The 25,475-nt window shown below is 33.8% G+C and overlaps 7 protein-coding genes across 8 annotated transcripts; 3 read left to right on the forward strand and 4 right to left on the reverse strand.

Annotated features, from left to right (window-relative positions):
- The first annotated feature begins 3,250 nt into the window (after positions 1-3,250).
- On the forward strand, positions 3,251-5,691 carry LOC108848770 (AT-hook motif nuclear-localized protein 11). The gene is made up of 5 exons (XM_018622206.2): positions 3,251-4,304; positions 4,661-4,728; positions 4,805-4,936; positions 5,016-5,177; positions 5,259-5,691. Exons 1-5 carry the CDS (start codon positions 3,884-3,886, stop codon positions 5,496-5,498), a joined length of 1,023 nt encoding a protein of 340 aa, XP_018477708.2. The 5' UTR covers positions 3,251-3,883; the 3' UTR covers positions 5,499-5,691.
- LOC108848769 (multiple C2 domain and transmembrane region protein 8-like) lies at positions 5,614-8,683 on the reverse strand. Its single transcript, XM_018622204.2, has one exon. It carries the CDS (start codon positions 8,586-8,588, stop codon positions 5,670-5,672), a length of 2,919 nt encoding a protein of 972 aa, XP_018477706.1. The 5' UTR covers positions 8,589-8,683; the 3' UTR covers positions 5,614-5,669.
- Positions 8,684-8,855: 172 nt separating this feature from the next.
- On the reverse strand, positions 8,856-11,317 carry LOC108852719 (uncharacterized). The gene is made up of 6 exons (XM_018626212.2): positions 11,110-11,317; positions 10,262-10,809; positions 9,997-10,189; positions 9,811-9,875; positions 9,498-9,708; positions 8,856-9,357 (listed from the first exon to the last, which is right to left on the reverse strand). The coding sequence occupies exons 1-6, from the start codon at positions 11,212-11,214 to the stop codon at positions 8,971-8,973; spliced, it is 1,509 nt and encodes a 502-aa protein (XP_018481714.1). The 5' UTR covers positions 11,215-11,317; the 3' UTR covers positions 8,856-8,970.
- Positions 11,318-14,488: 3,171 nt separating this feature from the next.
- LOC108852440 (transcription factor MYB17) lies at positions 14,489-15,764 on the reverse strand. 2 transcript variants are annotated; one of them, XM_018625949.2, is made up of 4 exons: positions 15,667-15,764; positions 15,435-15,580; positions 15,213-15,342; positions 14,489-15,131 (listed from the first exon to the last, which is right to left on the reverse strand). In XM_018625949.2, exons 2-4 carry the CDS (start codon positions 15,565-15,567, stop codon positions 14,594-14,596), a joined length of 801 nt encoding a protein of 266 aa, XP_018481451.1. In that variant the 5' UTR covers positions 15,568-15,580; positions 15,667-15,764; the 3' UTR covers positions 14,489-14,593. The 2 variants fall into 2 exon arrangements, with proteins under 2 accessions (XP_018481451.1, XP_018481450.2); XM_018625948.2 differs by having other exon boundaries at positions 14,489-15,342.
- Positions 15,765-17,259: 1,495 nt separating this feature from the next.
- LOC108849557 (LIM domain-containing protein PLIM2c) lies at positions 17,260-18,255 on the forward strand. Its single transcript, XM_018623116.2, has 4 exons — positions 17,260-17,500; positions 17,576-17,675; positions 17,762-17,787; positions 17,872-18,255. Exons 1-4 carry the CDS (start codon positions 17,366-17,368, stop codon positions 18,244-18,246), a joined length of 636 nt encoding a protein of 211 aa, XP_018478618.1. The 5' UTR covers positions 17,260-17,365; the 3' UTR covers positions 18,247-18,255.
- Positions 18,256-18,268: 13 nt separating this feature from the next.
- LOC108849556 ((+)-neomenthol dehydrogenase-like) lies at positions 18,269-19,896 on the reverse strand. Its single transcript, XM_057006892.1, has 6 exons — positions 19,772-19,896; positions 19,442-19,694; positions 19,208-19,273; positions 18,926-19,099; positions 18,702-18,833; positions 18,269-18,655 (listed from the first exon to the last, which is right to left on the reverse strand). The coding sequence occupies exons 1-6, from the start codon at positions 19,789-19,791 to the stop codon at positions 18,407-18,409; spliced, it is 894 nt and encodes a 297-aa protein (XP_056862872.1). The 5' UTR covers positions 19,792-19,896; the 3' UTR covers positions 18,269-18,406.
- On the forward strand, positions 19,846-21,524 carry LOC108849558 (uncharacterized). The gene is made up of 4 exons (XM_018623117.2): positions 19,846-19,958; positions 20,609-20,934; positions 21,029-21,175; positions 21,252-21,524. The coding sequence occupies exons 2-4, from the start codon at positions 20,698-20,700 to the stop codon at positions 21,393-21,395; spliced, it is 528 nt and encodes a 175-aa protein (XP_018478619.2). The 5' UTR covers positions 19,846-19,958; positions 20,609-20,697; the 3' UTR covers positions 21,396-21,524.
- Positions 21,525-25,475: the final 3,951 nt, after the last annotated feature.

A 25,475-nucleotide genomic window follows, 5' to 3' on the forward strand; every position in this document is an offset into this window, starting at 1 on the left:
ACAGAATATATAAGATAGAAAGCTTCATCACTATCGCCGGATTGACAAACCCTGCAAAAGAAAACTTTTATTAGCAGGTTCAATTGAGATTCCAAAAATATATCTGGGTTTCTGTAATTGGGTTCAATCCTGAAATATTGTGTGTTCATCAAAAATCAATATTCTTAACACATTTTTGTAAGAAGAAACGTAACTGTTTTGGTTATAGACAAAGAATAAGTGAAAACTGTTTCTGGCACAGATAATTATAACGTGGTTAGTGGTTAGTGTTTAGATATAGTTATATAAAGAGAATAATAAGTGATTCTTTAAATAGATAAATAAAAAGTGGACACAACATATATCAACTGGTCATACAGAAGAATTAATAGAATAGATTTTGCCTAGAATCTCGTTTGCAATGAACTTAATTTTCATGTTATATGAAGAGTATTTCTTTGGGTCAAAAGAAAAAAAAAGGCTAGATCTTTCTCTATTAAAAAGGGAAATACAATTTTTATGTACCATAAAAAAATCAAAGTAGGTTCTTTTCATCAATAACATATATTTGATATCTATTAATTATTTCTAAAAATCTTAATAATTATGAGGATATTAATAATAAATAAATTTAATTTAAATTTAAATTTAATTATAACAAAATCTGTTGAGAAAAAATCTAATAAAATTTAACTAAAAATTCTAGATATTTTTAAACGCATGCATTGATTAATTTTGTAATTAGTAATATAATATAATATTATAACTTAATTTAAAATATAATTTTATTAAAAATTTATAACTATAGTCTATAATATATGAATTAATATGAAATTTCATTAAATTGATAAAATAACATATTTTAAAAGTTTACTTTCAGTTAAATAAAAATATATATTATACACCATTTAAATGTATAAAAAGTTATTATATATTAATAATATCGACTAAAAAATCTAACAATAAAATTATAAAGTTACACAATATATAACACTATAATGAAATTATATATTTTAAACATTTGCCATAGTATCAAAATTATATATTTATAAAATAAAAAACTATCAGCACATTCTAAAGTTTAGTTAGTTATTAATACATGGTCGTTTAACTATGCTAGAGTTAGTTATGTGCATGGGAAAGTCTGACATACTAGCTCTGAAATTTAAGAGAGAATTTATATTTATATAAACATAAGTTACCAAAATTATTTAATAAATTTTTAATAAATTGCTTATAACCTTTAAAATTCCAGGATCGACCATGCGAGGCTCGGAGGCTGTAGTAATAATAAGACTATTTTGGGTTCATCCTATAAAATTTTGTTATTTCATATTTAGTATTTTTCAAAAAGTAAACAAAATTGTCAAGTTATATTACTTTTTAAAATAAAATAAAATAAAAACAGTTCTAATTGCAAAAAAAAATATTTTTTTGAAATATATTTTTGACGCCATCAACAAAACACTAAAACCTTGAACAAAAAAAATAAATAACACTAAATTTTATAATTTATCCAAAATTTAAGGTTTACCCAAAAATTTAGAATATATAGGGTTTAGTGTTGTACTAATTGGGTTAAATTATTTTTTTTTAATTTTAAGGATTTAAGATTTATTTAGGGTTTAAAGTTTATCCAAAGATTTAGGGTTTATGATTTAAGGTTTAGTGTTTCCCTGATGGTATTAAAAGTATTTTAAAAAATCTTTTTTGCGACTAATATTTTTTTATTTTTCATTTATTTTTATCTTTATCTATTAAATTAATTATTTGGTCATTAAATTTTTTTAAAGTATGAAGTTTTGAAATAATTTGTGATAAAATATTATTATTTTGTATTAAAATTCCCTTTCTTTAAATATTTTTCAAAAAAAATAAAATTTAATTGTTTTTACCGGTCAACGGATCGAATCGAGTATCCGGTAAAATATACTGATTTTTCGGGATATCCATAAATACCGAATATCCGGAAGATTACGAATCAGATCAGATTAAAAAGAAAATCAATTATTTTTAAAATTTTGGATATCCGCTCTGTGCTCACTCCTAATAGTCATAAGAATTTGTGGTAAACTATATAGTTCAAATCCAAGCTAATAGTCTCTTAAATGAATGTTTAGTTATAATTAGGAGTGGGCAAAATATCCTGTGTATCTCCGTTATTCGTTATGATCTGATCCGTAATGTACATATGCATATATATTATATATAAACTATATATAATTTATATCTCTCTATATATTTTAGTTATTTTATCCATTAAATTAATTATTTGGTCATTAAATTTTTTAAAAGTATGAAGTTTTTAATAATTTGTGATAAATATTATTATTTTGTATTAAAATTCCCTTTCTTTAAATATTTTTCAAAAAAATAAAATTTTAATTGTTTTACCGGTCAACGGATCGAATCGAATATCCGGTAAAATATACTGATTTTTCCGGATATCCATAAATACCGAATATCCGGAAGATTACGAATCAGATCAGATTAAAAAAGAAAATCAATTATTTTTAAAATTTTGGATATCCGCTCTGTGCTCACTCCTAATAGTCATAAGAATTTGTGGTAAACTATATAGTTCAAATCCAATGGTTTGATATAGGGCTAGGATTCAGTTAGTCTGTTGAGAAGTCTGGTTCGATTCAGTAGGTTTATTAAAAAATTCGGTTTTCGGTTCAGCAATCGTTTTTTAAGTATTAACCAAATTCTGAACCAAACTAACCGAATTAAATAAAATTATGAACGGAACTAACTGAAATTATCAAAAAAAATTGAACATAATTAACCAAACTAACCTAAAATTAATTGAAATTATCCGACTTAACCGCATTTACTCAAATTTTTAACCAACAATATAATCGAAACCAAAAAATTTGGTTAGTTTCAGTAAAATTAAAAAAAAAAATCGAATTACCCAAGAACCAAAGCCAACTTTTTTAACTGAACCCAACCTCTTTACGGTTCAATTTGGCGAAATTTTAACTGAACCGAATTACCCAAAAATCGAACTACTCGAACACAGAGGCCTAGCTTGATAAATTTGAAAGCTTTGGCAGGGTTTTCATCATCATTCATCAATAGCTACGAAGTGGAAGCCAGAGAGGAGGAACAAGAATTGACTACTATCACTCTACTTTCTTTCACTCTCCCTTTCTCGAGCGTGAGCTTCAGTCTCTCATGCTTAGTTTGACACACGCGCCCTCTATCAATAGCTTCGAAATGAGCCACACACATACACGCCTATGTAGGAATTGCTAGAACAGCTAGATGCTAGAAAGAAGTCTACTAGAGAGAGAGAGAGAGCTTACAGTCAAAGTCTGACATCAAAATCTTTGAAATTTCGAATTTGAATTTCCAAAGAAAATAATCTCATTGTTGTGTGTGTTATGTACAGTAAATGCTTTCAACTTAGCAGCAAGGGAAGGGATCTGATTGATAGTTTTTTGTTTTCTTCTGTTTCCCTCTGTCACCCCCCACTAAAGCAAAAAAAAAATAAAGCAACATCACATTTCTTACAAAAAGAAGACCTAGAGAGAGAAGAGAGAACCCTTTTCTTCACCATTGTTGATGGAGAAGAAAGCTTCATATCTCATTTTCTTGCCTATGTTGCTGAGAGAATGAAAGAGAGGAAAGTAGATGAAAATTAAGCTTTTTTTTTTCTTTCTTTTTCTTTTCTTGATACTAAAAGCTACATAAACCCAATTAGGTCAAATGAAAGTTTGTGTTGAGAGATAATTTTTTTAGGTTGCATGTTACTTACCCTTCAAGTTTACATCTTTTTAACCTTTAGATTCTCATTTTGTTCTTATCCTTTCTCATAAAAAGAAAAAAAAATCAGATCTTTCCTTCTTCTTTTGTATTCCCTTAGCCACAAAGTTCGAACCTTTTTAGAAGAAAGGCTATGGATCGAAGAGAAGCAATGGGTTCTTATTACATCCAAAGAGGCATGCCTGGTTCTGCTCCTCCTCCTCCTCCTCCTCAGACTCAACAGCCCTTTCAAGGGTTTCACCATTTCTCCAATCCCAACTCTCCTTTCTTGTCTAACCAGAACAACCCAGGAAGCGGCGGCGGTGGCTCCGCCGCGTTCGTGTCTCCTCCTCCTTTACAAACGGAGTCTTCTCCGGTTGATTCTTCAGCTCCTCCTCCTCCTCCTACTTCCGGTGAGACTTCTGGGAAGAGGAAGAGAGGACGGCCTAGGAAATACGGACAAGACGGTTCTGTTTCTTTAGCATTGTCTCCTTCCATGTCCCCCCCAAACTCTAACAAACGTGGTCGTGGTAGACCTCCTGGCTCCGGCAAGAAGCAAAGACTTGCTTCCATTGGTAATAACCCCCTCTCTCTCTCTCTCTCTCTCTCTCTCTCTGAATGGTGAATTGAGATTCTAGTGATTGTTTATTCTTCAGCTAAGTAGTTTAGCATACTGTAGAAAGTTATGAGCTTTGTTGATTTATATTATAGTTTATGAGCACACATTTGGTTTTGGAATTGGTGGGAAATTATTAATGACTAATTATTAATTAAAGATTTCGAATTTTTTAATGTCAGGTGTTATTATTTTGATTCAGTATATGAAAAAAAATCTTTATTACAGGGCCCTTCTCTTAAGTTATGTTAACTAACTAACTTTAAGTTTGTCTCCTGATGCAAAAAGCTGTGCTTTTTATTTTTGTTCTGTAAGGTGACTTGATGCCTTCATCGTCAGGGATGAGCTTCACGCCGCACGTAATCGTAGTTTCCGTTGGTGAAGTATGTCTGACTTCTCTAGTCTCTTTGTATTGTTTTAGGTCTCTTGTAATGAGTCTTGTGTTTGTGTTTCATTCAGGACATTGCATCAAAGGTACTGTCTTTCTCTCAGCAAGGTCCAAGAGCGATCTGTGTCTTATCAGCTATTGGTGCAGTTTCTACTGCAACTCTTATTCAACCAGCACCATCCCATGGAGCTATAACCTACGAGGTTTGTTTGTTTTTACTATTATTATTGTTAGAAGATAAGAAGACTGCTCATGTTGGTGTGTGTACTCTATGATGTCTAGGGTCGTTTCGAGCTTGTTTCTCTATCACTTTCTTATCTGAACGCAAATGACAATGACTACTCAAACCGAACTGGAAACCTAGCGGTCTCACTCGCTAGCCCTGATGGTCGTGTCATCGGTGGTGGAATTGGAGGGCCTCTAATAGCAGCAAGTCATGTTCAGGTAACCATATCATCAAAACTTCTTTAGAGATTCAGTTTTTTTTTGTTAAAACATTTTGTGTGTTGTGTCTCTCCTTAATAGGTTATCGTTGGAAGCTTCCTTTGGGCGGTTCCGAAAGGGAAGGTTAAAAAAAGAGATGAAGCTTCTGAAGATGTCCAAGAGACTGATGCTTTGGAGAACAACGACAACACATCAGCAGCACCAACGTCGCCTCCTGTTCCTCAGAACCTTGTTCAGACTCCTGTAGGCATGTGGTCAACCGGTTCAAGATCGATGGATATGCATCACGCTCATATGGACATTGATCTAATGCGCGGATGATGATGATTCATGTGTGTAGTACATAACCATTGAAACCTAGGAGAAGAAGAAGAAGACAAAGACTTTAAAGCTAACACCTCTCTGAGAGTATTATTGTCTTTTGGTTTTATGTCTAGGAAACAAAAAGACTTGTAGTGATTTTTCAGAACTCATGTGTTTTCATTTATTATTCTACAACATACAATCTGTTTTAGCGGGAAGTCTTTTAAAGAAGTTAACCAGACCATTAGGTGTCTTTCTCCTGAATCTTGGATGTCTCATGATGTACAATCCGGCCAGGAGAACAAAAACCTTAAACGGCACAACATATAAAACCACAGAAGAAACCAAACATACCACCATGAAAATGGACGTTGCTCTTGGATCTCTCCAGCTTAACAGAGCTTGAACTCTCTCTCCTTGACCAGCTATATCTCCCACAAGCGTCTGAGCTCTACTAGCTATGCTCCTCAACCGCTCGTACCGCAATTTAACAGTCCCTGGGTCTTGGGAAGAGAATGGAAACGTATCGAACTCCTCCGTAAGCTCTTCAGGGTGAACATTGTCTGCAAATGAAAGGCTTGTGTCCATGTGTTGAGGTTGTCTTGGGCGTAATCTGTAGTTCCATACACCAAGCATGAACAACCAAAGAGAAATTAACGGAAGAATCATCTCTGGTAAACACACAAACGCTAAGTAGAGTACATGAACCGCTGTAGAAGTTACTGGTCTCTTCCACATGCAGATATCTTGAAACCATTCTCCGGTACCGAGTAAACCGGAGAAAACCGATCTCAACCTGTAGAGGTTAGCTCTGCTTTTCCTAATGCTCCAAAAATGAGAGTTCGAATCGGTTACATACTCTATCACTTCTTTCCTAAGTGGCGGTTCGGCTCTGCTTAGCCGAGCCGCCACTAGGTTAACCGCGTGCTGCCTGAGAATTTGCTGCTGCACTACTTTTAAAGGTCTCACGTAATGCATTTTGGGAAGAATCGGTTTCCAGTAATGGAGAAGCATCTGAAACATGGAGGTGCAAGTAAACCGAATCGCCAAATGTAGTTCACCCATGTTCTTGACACCTGAAGGTCGAAGAACGAGAAGCGGGTACGAGTTAGTGTAGAGTCTTCCTGATTCAAGAGTAGATATTCGAACTCTGGCTTTCCCAATCTTCCCATCTTTGTTGTTACCACCATTGGTCCCATTGTTATTGAAGACGCCGATCGTTATCACAGTTGCTGGCTCATAAACCTCCCATGTGTACTGCTCGTTGAACCGCGGGTTTAAACAGTTCATAACGGTCCGCGTCCTAACCCATTTTGTCCCGTACTTAGCCACACAATAAGTATCAACTGTCTCTTTCTTCCCATCTTCACTCAGACTCAAACCTTCAGCTCCTAAGATCCCTAACTCAAGGACACCAACTGATGGCTCATATCGGTTCAACTGCTCCTTCATCGACGGTCTGAAGTCGCTGCTGTTGTAAGTGGACTCATCAAGAACGTGGTAGCCTCCTTCTAAACAAACATTCAGAAGAATCCTAGTAGTTGCAAATCTAACTCTCCTCTGGCTCTCTAACGCAAGACTAAACCAACGGTTTGGTACTATCCGGTTATCATCAGCCCGTCTTTCTATTTCATCAAACGATATCTCAACCGTTCCAAGCGTTTCCTCTCGGTCTTGGATTGAGATTTCAAGATCCTCAAATGGTTCAGCCGCCACAAATGTGAACTCTTCGTTCCATTTCGGGTTAAGCGATTGACCCGGTTTGGTTCGAACCATCTGATTACCTAACTTGATTTTAACATAAGGATTTGGAGGAAACTGAGTCCGGTCTGGTACGATAACCAAGTCCTGTGCCTCGATGACGTTAACCCGAAGGTACCATAGCCTTGGAGAATGGTAGACTTTAGAGCGCACACTCGATTTGTTTACAGCGTTTAAAGCGTCTGAGTACGTCGCGTCTGAGAACGCTTCGTCGGCTTGAGTACCGAACCAAACAGATAACATAATCTCTCCTCCTTTCTCATGGTTGACTATGTGCCATTCCGGAGCTAAGGAACTATCTGTTGCAACACGTGTCGGTATCTCGTTTAGATCGAACCGGATCGAACCAACGAAGTCGTCTTTGATGACGTCTTTGTCCATGACGATGACGTCCACGAAGTTTGCTTGTTGGTCTGATTTGGTGAAAGCAAAGACTTCGTTCCAAACAGGATTCTTGTTCTTCTCGAAGTGTGTCGTTCTTGCTGTGAAGTTTCCGAGTTTGACTTCGACGTAGGGGTCTAGACTTCCTGTCGCGTCCATTGTCGGAAGATTACGTGCTTTCACGATCTTGATGAAGAGATATTCCATTGGCTCGACGAGATCATGAGTGGTGGTTGTTTTTGCTTGTAGGCCTCCTCTAAGAACCGGTCTGACCGGTTGAAATGGAGCAGCTTCCATAACCGGTGTCGGCATTTGAAGCCGTTGTGGTTGCGGTTGCGGTCGAGACAATGGTTGTGGTTGTGGTTGCGATTGCGGTCGAGGCAATGGTTGCGGTTGTGGTCGAGGCGATGGTTGCGGTTGCGGTTGAGGCGATGGTTGCAGTTGTGGTTGCGGTTGTGGTCGACGCGATGGTTGGCTAGGTTCAGTATTCTCTGACGCAGGGATGCTGTGGAATCTTCGCCTTGTGTTAGAAGTAATCTTCTTTCTAGGGTTTGGAACCGGTACCTTGAGAGAGGGGTTATCAGTTACAAACACCTTCAGCGCGAGCTCACCTCTAATGGTGGATCCAAAAGAGAAGGCGTTCCATTTGTCTTTCTCAAGAGGGTATTGCAACCCCGCAGCTTCAGAGTAGGGCACAAAAGCTGTTCCAAGGATTCGAATCTTACCAAGACAAGACTTCGTTACGTTGCTAGTTTTGTTGTAAACGTAAGCCTCAAGAACCAGGTTCGATAGGTCATCTGTGTCGGAGATGTTGAAGAAGAACCTCTCGTTCCAAACAGGTCTCGAATCGTCGAGCTTTGTCGAGGTTTTGACTTTCTGATCGTCGAATCGTAGCTCCACAAAGGAATTAACACCATCTCCGAGCCTTGCGCTTATGACTTCAACACCAAGTTTTAGGTTACTCATTTAATTTTACACAAAGAGAAATCGATCTAGTTTTTTTTTTTTGGTTCTCCTGAGAGACAGAACAGAGATGTTGAAAGCTTCTTCATGGTTTTGTGAGGTCGTGCAGACTTGTCTATCAAGGCAACTAGGCATATTTTTTTTTCTGGTGGAAACTATTGGTGTTAATTAAACGTTGACCGTGTTTAATTGAAGACTACGCAACGCGCTTTTCTGTTATTAACTTATTAATCATGACTCCAATCATTCGTTTTGGTCTTAAATAAAAACATTAGTTGCAAACATTAGTTAAATAAAACATTAGTTGCCTCTTACATTCCAAAACCTTAAAGAAATCAATTTTAAGGACTCCCTAGTATATATCAATTAAATTATTCCTGATAAATTATATTTTTATTCTTTTTTGAAGAATCTTGTTTTGGACCTCCCAATAGTCATTGGTCAACTTCTCAACATCTTTCTCCGCACTTTCTTGTTTCTCAAGAAACCTTTTGAGCTCGTCATCTCCGTAAGGCTGCGGCAAGTCACAAGCCGCCTTGACGCTAGGAGACATAACCAAGGAGTCGTCCATGCATTGCCTAATCAGTCCACCATCATTGATCAGACAAGCCATCGTCTCCGAACACACTTCGGTAGCATTTTCAGGCACAGTCACATCCAACTTCATCAGCTTCCCGTATCCTTGCAACACATGCAACATGTAATCATATACATACTTCATGTCTAGGCTTTTCATCATGTACTCACTTCCTCGTCTCCCTATATCTTGCGCCTGTTTATATTTATAAGAACATCATGATGTGTTTAATATAGAATATTACAAAATTAACAAGATAATGGTAGTCTATTATTGCTCATTGTTATATTAACCTGTGATAAAAAAATCTCATTAATCTAGAAATATTAGCTAACCTTCTCAGGGTTGTTGTTACCCCATTCAACAGCGAACTTGAGGTCACGACAGGTCTCTTGAGGTCTAATGGGCCAGTAATGTTCCAATGGAACCATACTTCTTCCAAAGAAATCGAAGAACTCTGGTTTAACTAGTAGAGCCATACTGTCACATGCTAATATATATTTTTTGCTCACTGACCATGCACGACCTTCTATGTAAATCTTGTACCTAAATTGTTCAATAGAAACCCCAAAATGTTAATAATTATAGGCAACCAAAAATTTAACAAAATCCGAAAAAGTAACATCATGAGTATATAATATCAGGTACCTATGGGTACACTGGTCTTCTAGGTTTGAACTTTTGAAACCATTCCCCCTCTCCTTCTCCCAATCCTGAAATCACCATTACTATTACATATGATATTTATTTTGTTTGAAGATCATGAGATGCTATATATATATATATAGAGTTCCACAAACTTAAACTGGATACTGTAAATGGATGGACATATACCTGTTCATAGATATGAACCATGGGATCATACTTATCGGAGAAGTTACAATGCCTGAGGTTTCTTCTTTCAAGAGAAACGTGTGAGTTCCCTTTCCAGTGAGCGTAGGGAACTCTATCTTTCCATCTAACCCTTTCGTTGGCTTCTCTAATCGCCACTTGTAATGTTGTCCACTCCTTAACATTCACCTCAGGCCTATATATATAGCAATAACTAATAAAAACGTTTATCTTAGGCTACAGTCCATTAACATTGCTATGTACGTACCAACCCCAAAAGCTCCAATCAGGGAAGACAATGTCGTATGCATCACGGTGACTACAGTAATGAAACAACGGCGGAGGGGGCCATGTAGAGTTTGGTCCTTCTTTCTTAAAGTCTTTTTTCCAAATGCCGGGTTGGTCATGGCAGAGGAAGAGAAGCTCAAGATCAGGGACTTGACCAGGATACATTTTAAAAAGCTGAAGTATTCCCCAAATTGTGAACACATCTCTCGTTTGATAACATTTATCATACTGATGAAGATACAATCTCCCTGACTTTATCACAAGCCTGAAATGAGCATAAGGTTTTGCTCTCTCAAGTGTTTCCCTTGTGATACCTGTCTCTTGCCATATCTTTAGGTCTTGGTGGATCCACCTGAAGTAGTCAGGACAAGTTTCCGAGGAAGAGATGGCTGGTTTGAATCTGTTTGGATAGTTTAAAGGACATGTTTGTGTTGTGTCTTTGCACTTTAGTGGGATCTTGATGGTTTTCTTTGTACTTCCTACTATTGATGTCGCAGTCATTTGGATTTTACTCTTCCCTATTACAAACTATATGAACACTCAGATTCAATTAAATGATGACTCACACATATACATATATACATATACATGGTCAGATCTGATACTTAGAAAATCATAAATATTTTTAAGTTTTTTTTTTTTTTTTTTTGGTAAATAAATATTTTTAAGTTAATCTTAATAAATAGAAGTTCAACTATTTAGAGGTTATATGAGTATGATAAATCTTTAAAAATTTGGAGGCATATACCAATATTTCATCCGGCTATGTCCGGAGGCCTTATAAATATATGATTAAAATGATTCGAAGATGAGAAAGAGTTTTAGTACCATATGCATCCAAGTACTGAGGATGAGAATTGAAAGGACGATGAAGAAAGAGACGACTACTTTAGAACGTGGTTTCTGTTTAAATCCTTTGCTGTGCATCTTCATAGTTGCAGGTCTTGGATCTGATGATCTTGTTTAGTTTCTCATGACCAAAACCCAAAATAAAGATGAAAAAACTTTTTGTTCTTTTTGATATTATGAAAAATGAATTGCCGAATAGACAATATGTAACCAGTCAATTGCGTTTTAGACTAATATGTAGAAAACAAATTTATGGGCATAATTACTGAAAATATATAGGGGATCTGATATGATTTATTGCCCAAATAGCTTTGTTTACATCTTTTCAATTATTAATTACCATGCATGTATGTTATGTGTGAATATCTTTAGTAAACATAGATTTCCAACATACTTGGTAGGAATTAATTTGTTTTCAACACTTATTACAGTGAGACTTCTATAAATTAATAATGTTGGGAGTACACCAAATTTATAATTATTTATTAATTTATAAAGATTATTAATTTATTGATAAATTAATTGAACCAAAAATTTAATTTGAAACTATAAAATTATATTATTTTATAGAGATTTTTAGTATATATCAATTTATAGATTATTAATTTAAAAAGATTATACTGTAATTAGGATTTTCAACCATATATGCATATTATACCATTTTTATTAGTAACCAGTTATTGATTTGATTTAACGCACATTTATCTATTCTATTAAAATAGAGTCATTGTTTTATCTACCATTAAAGAGTCTATGTTAGACTACTAACTAAAATTTTAACAAAATATCCTAAATACATGCATATATGATATTTTCCTAACATTAAACCATATAATCTAAACAATAACATTTCCGGTAAAAATCTAATCTATTTCTATACTGAAATTATTATTTATTTTTTTACCAATTTAATCTAGGCCAGATTTGTGTGTATTTTTGGATAATTAATTGTGAAAATAAATAGTATAGCACAGTTCTTTTAAGATTATCTGATTAATTTCTTATATACAAAATAAATAGTAATTTTAAAACAAAAATGCAAAACTAATATATAATATATTAAATAAAAATATTCAACATATAATATTATCTAATTTAATTTAGTCACATAAAATATTTTGAGAATCCAACTTTTATAAAAATTAATAAATTTTATAGATAATTAATATAAAAACTAATGTTTAAATTTAAATTATTAGTATGTTGTTACATTTTTAAATAAATAAATAAAAATAAGTTTTGAATATATGATTAGTAAAATTTCATCAAAAATAAATTTCAATATATATAATTTTCAAAGTAATATTTGTGTACATTTATTAAAAAAATGTTAATATCTATATATATTTATAGTTTATTATTATTTGTGAAACAATATTAGGGGTGGGCACTTTACCCGATACCCGAAGTGGCACCCGAACCCGACCCGAAAAACCCGAACCGAAATCTGAACCGAAGTAGCAAAATACCCGAACAGATATTAAGTTAGGAGAGATTGGATATCCGAACCCGAACGGGTAATACCCGAACCCGAATGGATATCCGAAGATAACCGAACATATGTATACTTACCCTTATTTTTTAGTTTACATCTCTCATTTTATTTAAAATATTTATATTAATGTTACATATACTTTAAGATCATATAGTATATATATAATTGTGAAAAAAATAATTTGCTATTCATTTAAAATACATGTGAAACTTTTTGTTTCATGTATTAACAAAAGTTACATCCAAAGTTTAAAAACAAAAGTCAAATTAATATTTTTATTTTTGAAATGTTATCTCCAAATTTATCAATCATTCAATCTATAAAAAATAGAAAAATCAGTAAAGTGAAATCTATATTTTTAAATACAAGAAACTTAAAAAATTGAAAATTCTATTTTTATTTTTTCTAAAATCTAAATATCCGAACCCGATCCAAAATAACCGAACCCGGACTAAAAATACCCGAACCCGACCGGAAGTACAGAAATACATGAACGGGTTCTATACTCCTATACCGAAATACCCGAAAATCCGAAATATCCGATCCGAACCCGAACGGATACCCGAACACCCACCTCTACAAAATATATCCGTACGGAGTGCAGGTTCAATTCTAGTTAACATAAAAACACACTCACATATACGTCTATGTGGATGATTGGTTGGGCTTTATCTCCTTGATTTAACTTTATTTATTTTTAAATCACCAAACTTTATCAATCATGTTGTAGCTTTATTTTTTAATAGTGAAAGCCTACATCAAGTTTCTATAATTTTTAACCAATCTTGCTTTAGCTTTATTTTTAAAACTACAGAAAAAACTAAAGTAAATTTTTTTATTGTATTTTAAGTATAAAACCTAAAGCTTTCTTTTATAGGCTGTAGAATCTGTAAAATAAAAAACTATCTATAATATCAAATAAATTAGATAATCATAATTAAAACATCTTTAAATATTTATTATGATAATAAGCAGAATGAAAATTTTAAAATTATCTAACGTATAATTTTTCTTAAGTACTTTAGATATAAAACCTAAAGCTTTCTTTTATTGGCGGTAGAATCTGTAAAATAAAAAATTGTCTATAATATCAAATAATTTAGATAATCATAATTAAAACATCTTTAAATATTTAATTTAATTTTGGGTGTTTCTAAAATTATTGAAATATTTAAATAACATTTTTATTATTTACATATCACATTTTAAATAACAGTAAACTTTGATAATTTATAATAAAATATTAGTGTAAATTCTTTAATTGATAAAAATTAATTATTTTATATATATATATATATATTACATATTTCACATATTTTATTTTAAAATATCTACAGTCTATAATTTACAGCTACAACAAATTTAACTACAGCAAAAATTTCTACAAAAAAATCTACAGTTTCAACTTTACAGCTATAACTAATTTACTTACAGCTAAGTTTGTACAGCTAAATTTTTAAAACTACGGTCGAACCAATCATCACCTATATCGCGCTCTTTTGCCACGGTTGTCAGATGTATAACGACCAATAAAAAAGGAATATAAAAATACCAAACTAAACCAGACTAACGAACTTGGATTATAAGGCTGCTGCAAAATTACAAGCAGATATGAGGTTCGGAGACAGAACCAACGAGTTGTCCATGCATTCTTAAAGCTGAAGAAACTGCTACTAAGAGTACAGAGCCACTGGAATTGTCCCAAAGGCAACTTGTGGATGTTTCTGATCATTTTAAAAGAGTTTCAACTGTAAAGTGCAAACAATCTCTCCTCTTTCCCTCTTCAATGGCTTATAATCTTGTTTTTGTATATAAAGAAAAAAACTTGTTTTGTATATTGACTGTGTGTAAAAAACATGAGAATGGAAAATATGTTCATTGTTGTTTCTCTTAGTAGCATCATCAAAACATAAAGAGAGGAATGCTTGCTAACTAGTAAGAAGAATCAACATGGACACTATTCAAGTTCTAAAACAAACTAATGTTCTCTTCCAAGAAGCTCATATCATCATCACTTATAGGGAAATCAAGCAGAAGTTGAAAAGCAGAGTCTGATGAAACATCTTCAAGATTATTCCAACAAGGAGAAGAATCAGATCCATGAGTCCTCACAACAATCTCTTTCTCTACAAGTGTAGATGAAGAAGATGTTGTCCTAGAGCTAAGGCTTTGACTAGTAGTTGACTGATCAGATGGAGCAATGTTTCTGAAAGATTCACCAATCTCAGAGTTCCAAATGCGTAAGAAGTGATCACAATCAGATTTAACAAGCGTTGACTCTCTAGAAAGCCTTGCCTCAGCTTCAACCCTAGCACTTTCCCATTGAGCCATGTGGCGAGTTGTTGGTGAAGCTGGGGCTTGTTTCGCTAACCCATATGAAGGTAAAGGCTCATGGGTTTTGGGATGAAGACCCATACTTAGAAGACGTTTCTTTAAGTGAGTATTCCATAAATTCTTGATCTCGTTGTCTGTTCTCCCTGGAAGCTGTGCTGCTATAGCAGCCCACCTGACAAGAAAAAAAAAACAGAGCATTTCAAACAACGAAACAAAGAGTTTCTTAAGGGAATATGGAGAGTGTAGAAGCAACCTGTTGCCGAGAATGGCGTGAAGCTGGACAACGAGTTTCTCCTCCTCTGGAGTGAACGGACCTCGCTTTATGTCTGGTCTTAGATAGTTGGTCCATCTCAGTCTACAACTCTTTCCACAGCGAAGTAAACCTTTTCAAGATCCGGAAGAAACTAATAAAGATGAGAACTATCAAGAATTAATCAAAACCAAAGTCCAAAAGAGGAAGGAATATGATTTGCACCAGCTTTCTTTGGAAGTGTTCTCCAGCTTGCGTGACTGTTTTGCTTGATATATTCAACGAGAATCTCATCTTCTTCAGGAGTCCATGGACCTTTCTTCAAACCTTTCTTGTCACAGCAAGGCGTTCTTCCCATTTTGATCACCTCGCTAGCCAAATGGACAAACATTTTTAAGTTCTTAAGCTTAAGGAAATAGAAAAACATAGATCGAACATATACAAGAGTCAAACAAACCTCAAAGTGAAAATGATCAAAGAGAATTTTTTTTGAAAGGGGTAAAACTATTAATGTCTTTGGTCTGGTCTGGTTTTAATGTCGTAAACATGAATTATGAACGATGATTCTGTATATATATATATATAGATATTAAAAAAAATTAAAAATAGGAATAAGAAAAATGAAATAAATACGATTGGAATAGAGTGAAACGAGACGATCAGCGAGCTTGGAGCCGGCCCTGGCCATTTATTACACGCAAAGTTTGTACAACATTTATGATATATTGTATTTAATGCTAGTGACAGCAACAACAGATCGTTTAAGAACAAGAAATCATGATTGCATATCTTTGATCATTGAGATTTTGATTGATCGCAATGGGAAACGCTCTGTGTGTTGTGAAATGGGCTTATGATACGATATTGAAGGTGTGTGAATGTGATTGATATTAGCGTCATTAGGGTTGTCGAAAACAGCTAAGGCAAAGAAATGAGGACTGGGCTTATCAACGAACACGTTTTAATCAAAACTATAACGTAAAGACGTTCATGATAATAGAGTTATAAATGAACAGTGGTCATTTATACATACTTTTCTATTTGTAGTTTGTGAGTTATTTTTTCTCGAAGTTTTATGTGCTGAGTTTTTTACTCAAATCTTTACTATTACTAGTCCTCTTAGTAACACGTGACAACTTCCTTTTAGCCGGGAAACAAAGATCAGAGAGGAACATTTATTGGCATCTATCTTAGAAATTGAAGAAGTTAATAAAGAACGAAGCAGAAGTCGAAGTAATGGATACGACAAGGACTTGTAGACTACTAGAGCCGAAGGAAATTCATTTATACATAACTTTTCTTTTGTAGTTTTTTTCCAAGTTTTAACTCGAATCTTTACTAGTATTAGTTCGCTTATAAGAATTTACAGAGTAAAATAATAAGCCCATAGGTGGTCGACATGTCATGCATCTAGGGATCATAGAGTCAAAGAAAGAGAAGATATACTGTTCAGTCATGACCTTGCAGACAAGTTGGTGTGGTCCATTCAATATCTCAATACATGTGGTCAGCTACAAGTCAAAGCAGAAGTTTAATAGTATCAATTTCTTTTAATAATAAATTATGATTTCATATCTCAGATATTATAAGTATATGCTTCTTTCTCTGCTACATATGTTTCATATATGTTTACTTTCATGAAATAATTAAATGTGACATATCTCATTCATTCATTCATCAAATAACGAGAGATCCACATGAATCTGTACATCAAATGAGTTATATTTAAAAGCCAAGCAAACCAAAAAAAAAATCTTGAATACTAAAAGTGGATAACACTAAAGAAAACAAGATTAGGGAATAAAATAGCAAATCATTGTATGATAATTTTTCATAGTACCCATTGTTAAAAAAGATCTTATATAATAACTTCTCAAAAAAACGGCAAGCTACCTATTTATAAGCTTTGCACCAAACCGGGTGTCTTTTTGATGTACTCTTGAAAATGAATTAGCCGGAATTAGATTACAGAAATACAGATATGATAAAAATAATATTTAAAGGGTTCTCCGCATTCAAATCTCAACCATCAGAACCAAACATCTCAATTCTAGAATTTGAATAAAGGCAGAAAGCAAAAGACATTGATTTCTTTTCGTGACTCTTTTGTGATCTAAAAGCAAAAGGAAGAAGGGTAAAAGAAAAGAGAGAGAACAATGGCGTTTACAGGGACACTAGACAAATGCAAGGCATGTGACAAGACTGTATACCTTATGGATTTGATGACGTTGGAAGGAATGCCTTACCACAAGTCATGCTTCAGGTGCAGCCATTGCAATGGCACTCTCGTGGTATATATCTATCTTTTCTACTATTGTTCATATGTTTATGTGGAAACAAAAGAGAATATTTCTTATCTTTCTCAGATTAGCAACTACTCATCCATGGATGGAGTTCTGTATTGCAAGCCCCATTTTGAACAGCTCTTCAAAGAATCTGGAAACTTCAGCAAGAATTTTCAGACAGGTTAATATTGTCTTTCTCTATTCATTTCACCTTTGTTGGAAAGCCTAACAATCTTGGCTATTTTTTTCTCAATTATTTTGCACCAGGAAAGACCGAAAAATCGAATGACGTGGTACGCACGTAAACGTTCAAACATTTATATATTTTTGTTGGTTCATCAACTTTTTAAAAATCTTATTTTCTGTTATGAATCTAGACGAGGGCTCCAAGCAAGTTATCTTCCTTCTTTAGCGGAACTCAAGACAAATGTGCAGCTTGTAAGAAAACTGTTTATCCCCTAGAGAAGATCACAATGGAAGGAGAATCCTACCACAAGACTTGCTTTAGATGTGCAACCGGTGGCTGTCCATTAACACACTCCTCATACGCTGCTCTCAATGGTATCCTTTACTGTAAGGTTCATTTCAGTCAGCTTTTCCTTGAGAAAGGTAACTACAATCATGTCCTCCAAGCCGCTGCTAATCACCGACGCACACCTGAGGAAGACAAAATTGAGCCCAACGAAAATGAAGCAAACCCTAAAGAAGAAGAAGAAACTTCCGATGCAGTCCCTGAAGAACATGAGTCCTAAAATAACCGGAGGAAAAGAAAAGCTTTCTTTGTGAAAATGTATAATCATATAATTCTATATTTGTAAAGTATTTATTATAACATGTAGAAAAAAAATCTGATCATAATCTCCCATCACATTAATTTTTTGGACTTTATATATAACTTATCACACAAGAAATTCAGAACTCTGAAAGTTGCTTGCGGTTAAAGAAACAACCAGAAGGGGTTTCTTGATATGGAAGCAAAGCCAACCTCACGGGACATGATGCTCCTTCTTCCACAGAAAAATCTCCAATATTGAAAGTCATATCCGTCCTAACAACTCCAGGACAAACCGAGTTCACGCGAATCTTGGGATGTTTCTTGGCTAGTATCCTCGTGTAACCGTTTAAACCTGCCTTGGAAACCACGTAAGCCGCCATAACTTTTTTTTTTTTTGTAACAGGCTTCTTAATATAAAACCGCCATAACTTTGCTCCAGTCTTTTATCTTAACCACGCCATCTTTGAACTCGTTGAGAAGTTTATCAATCACTTCCTCGATTCTTTCCTCTGTTAGATTCTCTGCGTTGCTCAGAATCCCTTTGGCCCATTCGTTTAGTAGATTCTAGTAAACATTAATCAACTGTAACGTTAATATGGAGTTTCTCCAATCTCCACCAACATATCTCAAGCTTTCTTCAAATTTTTTGTACGTACCTTTAGTTGACCCATGAAGGATGATACATTGATGATTCTAGGAGAATCAGATAACTCCAAAAGGGGAATAAATGCCTCACACATTCTCTTTTGTCCATAGTAATTTATATTCAAGCATTCTTTAGCTAGGTTATAGTCATTCTCTGGAATATTTTCCTCCCAATTGAAATCTACCTGCTATGTGGAATCAACAAGAAGGTTTCAGACTTGACAAAGATTTAATGATATTATATTAACATTTTTTTTTTTTTTTTTGCAACCTGAACATAAAGATATGCTTACTTTCTCTTTTCCAGCTCTCATAGCATCAATATCAATGATTACACCACTCACCCCTGCATTATTGATCTATAAAAGCAATAAAAAAAATCACCCACACCACATTAGAACAGTTCATAAAGACTAGACAACCAAACCGGCTACACTATATATTCCAGTCTTCATTTTTCAAGATTAAACGTTACTGCAATTGTTAATCACACGTCTATTAGGAGCAGATCAAACTCATAATCATACCAAGATATCGAGTTTTCCAAATTTGTTTTTGACAAACTGGGCAAGAGATTTGATACTAGCAGGATCAGTGACATCAAGCTGATGAAAAACAAGGCTTTCATCAGAAACTCCAGTCTCTTGCCTCAGTGTCTCAACCGCATCAAGTCCTCTTTTCTCATCTCTAGAGGTCAAAACAACCCTAATCCCGTTGCTTGTTAATTGTCTGCAGATCTCGTAGCCGAGTCCCCTGTTTGCTCCAGTAACTACAGCATATCTACAAAACCACAGAGACAAAACCCCACTAAGATTACAGGTAAGATCAAGAACTAAAGGATGATGATTGAGACATACCTTGGTGTTTCCTCTGTCATTTTTAACCTTTTTCTTTCTATGTTTCATACAAACAGTTTCAACTATTCAATTCCTCTTCTCAAACAACAAAACGTACCCAATGAAGCCACGTAACTCAGAAGTTGATGTTACTAAGAAGATAAGAGCGAAGTGGTCCAAAACAAAACCAGACAAATTTTCAAACCCGGTATGTTAGAATTGACATTCGTAAAATTTAGAATCCCATAATTACATAAAGATATATTCTCTCAGTTTATATCAAATGTCATTTTAATTTTTAATTTTGTATTATTATAAGTATCATTTTATATTTCCAATGAACAAATTTTCTAATTTTTGCCATTATATTTAATTCACTAATTACATTTAATAGGGATAAAATAATAAATTTAATAATTTTTTGAATATGTGTAAAAACTTTAAACGACACTTATATATAAATATATATATATATATATTCTATTAAAATAGTATCATGTCTAATTGATAAATGTTTTATCCAATTATTTACAATCTATATTTTTAATAATTAACTGGCACTATTTAGTATATATATAACCTAAATTGACTTTTAAACTATACTTATATTAAAGTTAAATTTCATTTAAAAATTTAAAATAAAGATCCCCTTAAAATCTAGTTAAAATTAATTAAAACCCAGGAGTAAAAATCCTCCATGGGGCTCTGAAGTATTGGTTTGCTTGGTCTGTATATAACTTTCACAGTAGAATTTTTCAACTCTAGTTTTACACATTTCCATAAATAGAAAAACATTTTAAAATAGTAAGAAAGAAAAAGTCAACACTGTGTAACAAAATCAATTCGAAATAAAACTAGGTTAAAATCGAATTGGGGAAAAACTCCACGAAACTTGGGAGTTAGAGAGAGAGAGCCAACCACAGAAGAAACCAAACAAACAAACAACAATGTCTTCTTCTCCTTCTCCGATCTCGTCCGAGACGACGAAGATATCCGAAGAAATCGATCCCAAGAACGTATCCCTATTCGAAAACTTCCTCCACTCCTTCACCCACCCAGACTCCTCCCTCGACGATTTCGCCTCCTTCGACTCATTCTCCGTCTTGTTCCAGAACAACATCAGAGCTCTCTCCGTCTCACGTGGCCGTATCACGTGCTCCGTCGTCGTCACGCCTGCCCTTACCGTAAAAAAAAAGCTCATCCCTTTTCTTCATTCTAATCAAATGGGTCTCTTAAAGTTTCCATCTTTAATCCAAATCTAGTCTCTTTTTTTTTTAGAATTACTTTAATGGGTTACACGGAGGAGCAGTGGCGTCAATTGCAGAGAGATTATCAATGGCTTGCGCGAGAACCATCGTGTCGGAAGAGAAACAGCTGTTCCTCGGTGAATTGAGTATGTCTTATCTCTCTGCTGCTCCAGTTTCGGTGAGCGCCCTCTCTCTCTCTCTCTCTCTCTTATGTAGACTCTAGGTTATTGATGGTGTGAGAGATTTTTGCACAGAGTGAATTGGTGGTGGAAGGATCAGTGGTGAGGAGTGGGAGGAACCTGACGGTGGTGAATGTTGAGTTCAAGATGAAGGATACCATGAAAGTCACTTACCTATCTCGTGCTACTTTTTACCAATCTCTCGTCTCCAAGCTTTAAGCGAGATCTGAACTTTTGTTGATTCTTTATTATTATTGTTCAATAAGACAAGAGTCTGTTTATGTATACAGATTAGTATATGGACCTACGAGATATATAATGAGCGTTACTACTTTTCTCTGTTTTCAATCACTTTGAGCAACTCCACATTTCGTACTAAGACTTTAATTGAATAGAGTATGTATGACACGTGAGATCTTTGAATTCTCTGAAGTAGTAATTTGTGATCGAATTGATCTGGAGGGATAGAGATATGGAATGGAAGAGCTCCTTTCCTCTTTTCATTTCATGTGAGCTCATATTTCCTAGTATCGTCGATGACTTGGAGCACTGATCTGTGCTGTTACTACTACGCAGCTCTGTTGTTCTTAAGTCTGAACAAATCAAAGAACCTGTGATCTTTGAATGTTGATTTGAAACCAGCAAAGTGATTCTTACATTTGGATTTTACTCTTTTAGAAGATGTTTCGGTCTCTATACTTATCCAGTCAATCAACCGAAACTCATTTAGCAGCGACACAAATAGCCTCAGTAGAGTCGCACAAAACTCTACATCTACGGAGAAACCTCTGTACAAGCAGACAACAAGTGCCAAGAATCCTGTCCGGAGAGAAAGGAACCGGTCGTTTAGAGCACTACGATTTTATTCAACAATTTAGTTGTATTTAGGAAATAATAAAATAATAATAATAATAATATGAAGAATAAGAACAAATTTAGTTAACAAAAATGAAAAAAAACAAATTTTCTATTATAGGGCATTATGAATCACTTAGATGAAATTGCATCCACTGATCTGTGCTCTACTACAAACTATGCAGCTCTGTTGTTTTGAAGTCTGAACAAATCAAGAACATGTGATCTTGATTGTCGATTGAGTAACCAACAAAATTTTGGAGTTACTTTCGTTCTTATAAGAAGTTTCCGGGTTCTGCTAATGATTCATACAGATACTAAGTTTCAACGTAGCCCGTTTGTCCTTCGATCAACCAAAACTCATTTTAGCAGAGACGCAGACAAACTTAACCACAGTCGTACACATTTTGATAAAAGCATACATCAGGTAAAATACCAACAAGTGCCCATTTTAATATCTTACGTACAGAAGATAAAACCCTATCATTTCTTAGATTGAGAGACTCTTACACCATCCTTCATTTTAGGTAAACGAGATCACGGCAACCTTGAAACAACTTTCCACGTATATACACACACATTACATGTACATGATGATCGTAGGTTATAGATACCTAGATCTTGCTTCATGTGTTGAGTTTCACAGATTATATCATTTTTTTTTTTTGGTGTAAGAAAAAGTGGTTTCACCTCTTTGCCAGGAACCCAAGCATTGTAAATAGTCCCTCCCACCGTGAGTTGAATCCGGGTGGCGGAAATTACAGCCGTAACCCCTTTACCACTAGGCCAACTCAACGTTGGTTTCACAGATTATATCATCTCCCTGTTGGAGTCTATCTTAGTTGTTTCAGCTGTTGAACTTTGCGTTTTTAGTTGTTATTTGCTTTCTGTCTTTGTTATTTACTAAGTCAATGTCAGTTAGAGTCAAGTGGCTTAAGTTGGGTTAGTGATTGTGGTTGTTTCCTATTTTCTAGTTGAGCCAATTTACGTATCTTTGTAAGCCACTATAAAAAGCACTTGAAGTTCATTAATAAACATGGGATTCTAGTGCAACTCTGTTCTTTACACTCACAACTTCTCCAAAACCCTAACAATCGTAGTTCACTCCAAAATTAATGTCGTGAGGTGAAGACCAAGCTCTCTATGGCCAATCACGAAATGCAGGTCGTTGTACAAAAACATGGGAGACGAAGTATAATACATGAGTAGAGGTTTAACTATTTCCTTAATTCACTAAACCACAGAATACAAACGTGTTTGAGATTGTTTCGTAAAACCCGAAAACAGAATGTACAAAGTTATATAGCTAGCTACTCTCGAAACGTTCAAAGAACAACACTACAATATATTTTTGTTGGAAGCTTTTTCTTTGTTTTAGTAATGAATATATTTGGTGTCTATTATATAGTTTTTTTTTTTGCTTTAACTTTGGGTCTATTATATAGCTATAAGTTGTTCGATCAGCAAAATTTTTTGTGAAAAGTAAGAAAATATTTATAAATATAAATATTCCATTATTGTGAGCAATATTACTTAACTATTTTAAAAGTATTCCATAATTTTAAAAATATTCTGTAATTATTTTAGAAATATATCATAGTTGTATGAAAATTCTATTAGAATATAATTAACTGAGAAATACTTTATTATTATTATTGGGCTTTTTTCAAATATAACCAAAAATTTCAAGTCAAACACAAAAATAATTCATGTTTTTTTTTGAAATTTTCCTTTTTCACATTCACTTAAAAGTTTGAGTTATTCAAGAAAATGATATTACATTTTTTTTTCTTTTTTCGAAAATGAATCTTTTACATTATTATCATCATCTTCACCAAATATTTACAATATTGTCATTGTCATCAACACATCTATCACCATAAACAACCAATTTAAAACTCTTAATGTAGAAATTTTTTGATTTTTACTCTTCAAATCTCATTACTTATGCACATAAATCACATCTCTTTCAGTTTCTCTTTAAATTCATCCAAAAAGCCAAGATTTTGATTCCAAACTTTATAAGGTTCATAGAGATATCGAATCTCATGATTCTTGGTCATTAACAAGTTGGTAGCTTTTGTAGTAAAGTTCTTGGTGTTTTGAGAAGTTAAGGAAGTCATCTCACAGATTCAAAGTATGAAATCGTTTTTTATTCAGATCTGTTTGCGAAGGCTTTCAGATGACTTGAGGAAGACTTTCAAAAGACTTTTCTAGATGTGTTCTCAATCGAGAAGACTTATAACTTTCCTTTGTTAACAAAAAAAAACCGAAAATCCCGGAGAAGGCTTCTCGAGAAGTCTTCTCTGATAAACATGTTAGTTTTGCAATTGACCGAAGTTTGTCAGAAATTTGACTTTTTATAGAAGATTTCGGGTTACTTTTTTTTTTGTCAGCTTCAGGGTTACTTTTTCAATTGAAAAATAATAGTAAAATATTATCTCAAATTTTATTCTAGGTTTTGGTCAAACCTTCGGTTATGAAAGAAGAATTCTTTAGAAGTCTTCCAACGGAAGACATCTAGAGAAGTCTTCTCTAGAAAAATCAAATATAATCAATTGCAAGGAAGACTTCGAGAATCTTTTTAGAAGACTTCTATAGAAGTCTTTCCCGAGAAGACTTCCAGGAAAGAAAGTCAAATTTCTGAAAAATTTCGGTCATTTGCAAAACTAACGTGTTTTTCCGAGAAGACTTCTGTAGAGTAGACTTCTTAAGAAGTCTTCCTTCGTAAATTTACAATTGCAAAAATGACCTAAACAGAAGATTTCTTAAGTCTTCTATGCCAATCTTTATTAGGCTTCAATTTTCTCCAAATTTAAAATAAACTTTTAATATTTTCTTGTTATTTCATGTATATTAGTAAATGTTTGAGCTATTGGATGAAATTCATCACTTATTTGGTGATAATTATGAGATTTCAAATATTCATGTTTACTAGTGTTTCTAGCTAATCCGAGAAGACTTCTAAAAGTCTTTTATATTTTTAAGAGTGTTAAGTAACTTCAAAGTATGTTTTTTTAACTTTCAAAAGTGTTAAGTAACTTCAAGAATATCAAGGCATGTGTTTAATTTGTCTTTTAGATCATAAGATATAATTTTTAACTTTTGTGAGATTTAAATTTCAACTTTCACTTCAAATTCAATTTCGATCTTTTGTGAATTTGACTAAATTTTTTTTTGAAAAGTCTTCTCTCTTAGTTTTAGTAAATTTGACTGAATCTTTGTGTTATTGTGTTTTGTTATGAGTGGATAGAATGGTTAAAAATATTCTTGGTATATTGTATCAATAACTTTAATATTGTCAAGTATTTTTGGCAAAACATGAACATATTTACCAAATTATTTTGATTAACATATCTTAAAGTTTACAAAAGATTTCACAACTAAAATAGTACACATACATATCATAAAATAGACCATAAACAAAATTATTATACATTAAGC

Source organism: Raphanus sativus, chromosome 4 (genome assembly GCF_000801105.2).
Source record: "Raphanus sativus cultivar WK10039 chromosome 4, ASM80110v3, whole genome shotgun sequence".
NCBI lineage: Eukaryota > Viridiplantae > Streptophyta > Magnoliopsida > Brassicales > Brassicaceae > Raphanus > Raphanus sativus.

What these genes read in the sequence shown, in the direction of transcription:
- LOC108849556 (XM_057006892.1), bottom strand. Translation starts at nt 19,791, where the DNA reads ATGACAGAGGAAACACCAAG. An exon ending in ATGACAGAGGAAACACCAAG is followed by an intron (nt 19,695 to 19,771) that starts GTATGTCTCAAT and finishes GTGGTTTTGTAG; the next exon opens with ATATGCTGTAGTTACTGGAG. An exon ending in TGAGAGCTGGAAAAGAGAAA is followed by an intron (nt 19,100 to 19,207) that starts GTAAGCATATCT and finishes TCCACATAGCAG; the next exon opens with GTAGATTTCAATTGGGAGGA.
- LOC108852719 (XM_018626212.2), bottom strand. Translation starts at nt 11,214, where the DNA reads ATGAAGATGCACAGCAAAGGATTTAAACAGAAACCACGTTCTAAAGTA. An exon ending in TCAGTACTTGGATGCATATG is followed by an intron (nt 10,810 to 11,109) that starts GTACTAAAACTC and finishes GTGTTCATATAG; the next exon opens with TTTGTAATAGGGAAGAGTAA. An exon ending in GTAACAACAACCCTGAGAAG is followed by an intron (nt 9,358 to 9,497) that starts GTTAGCTAATAT and finishes AAATATAAACAG; the next exon opens with GCGCAAGATATAGGGAGACG.
- LOC108849558 (XM_018623117.2), top strand. Translation starts at nt 20,698, where the DNA reads ATGTCTTCTTCTCCTTCTCCGATCTCGTCCGAGACGACGAAGATATCC. An exon ending in TCGTCACGCCTGCCCTTACC is followed by an intron (nt 20,935 to 21,028) that starts GTAAAAAAAAAG and finishes TTTTTTTTTTAG; the next exon opens with AATTACTTTAATGGGTTACA. An exon ending in TCTCTGCTGCTCCAGTTTCG is followed by an intron (nt 21,176 to 21,251) that starts GTGAGCGCCCTC and finishes ATTTTTGCACAG; the next exon opens with AGTGAATTGGTGGTGGAAGG.
- LOC108848769 (XM_018622204.2), bottom strand. Translation starts at nt 8,588, where the DNA reads ATGAGTAACCTAAAACTTGGTGTTGAAGTCATAAGCGCAAGGCTCGGA.
- LOC108848770 (XM_018622206.2), top strand. Translation starts at nt 3,884, where the DNA reads ATGGATCGAAGAGAAGCAATGGGTTCTTATTACATCCAAAGAGGCATG. An exon ending in TCGTAGTTTCCGTTGGTGAA is followed by an intron (nt 4,729 to 4,804) that starts GTATGTCTGACT and finishes TGTTTCATTCAG; the next exon opens with GACATTGCATCAAAGGTACT. An exon ending in ATGGAGCTATAACCTACGAG is followed by an intron (nt 4,937 to 5,015) that starts GTTTGTTTGTTT and finishes TATGATGTCTAG; the next exon opens with GGTCGTTTCGAGCTTGTTTC.
- LOC108849557 (XM_018623116.2), top strand. Translation starts at nt 17,366, where the DNA reads ATGGCGTTTACAGGGACACTAGACAAATGCAAGGCATGTGACAAGACT. An exon ending in ATTGCAATGGCACTCTCGTG is followed by an intron (nt 17,501 to 17,575) that starts GTATATATCTAT and finishes TATCTTTCTCAG; the next exon opens with ATTAGCAACTACTCATCCAT. An exon ending in CCGAAAAATCGAATGACGTG is followed by an intron (nt 17,788 to 17,871) that starts GTACGCACGTAA and finishes TTATGAATCTAG; the next exon opens with ACGAGGGCTCCAAGCAAGTT.
- LOC108852440 (XM_018625948.2), bottom strand. Translation starts at nt 15,567, where the DNA reads ATGGGAAGAACGCCTTGCTGTGACAAGAAAGGTTTGAAGAAAGGTCCA. An exon ending in AACACTTCCAAAGAAAGCTG is followed by an intron (nt 15,343 to 15,434) that starts GTGCAAATCATA and finishes GATCTTGAAAAG; the next exon opens with GTTTACTTCGCTGTGGAAAG.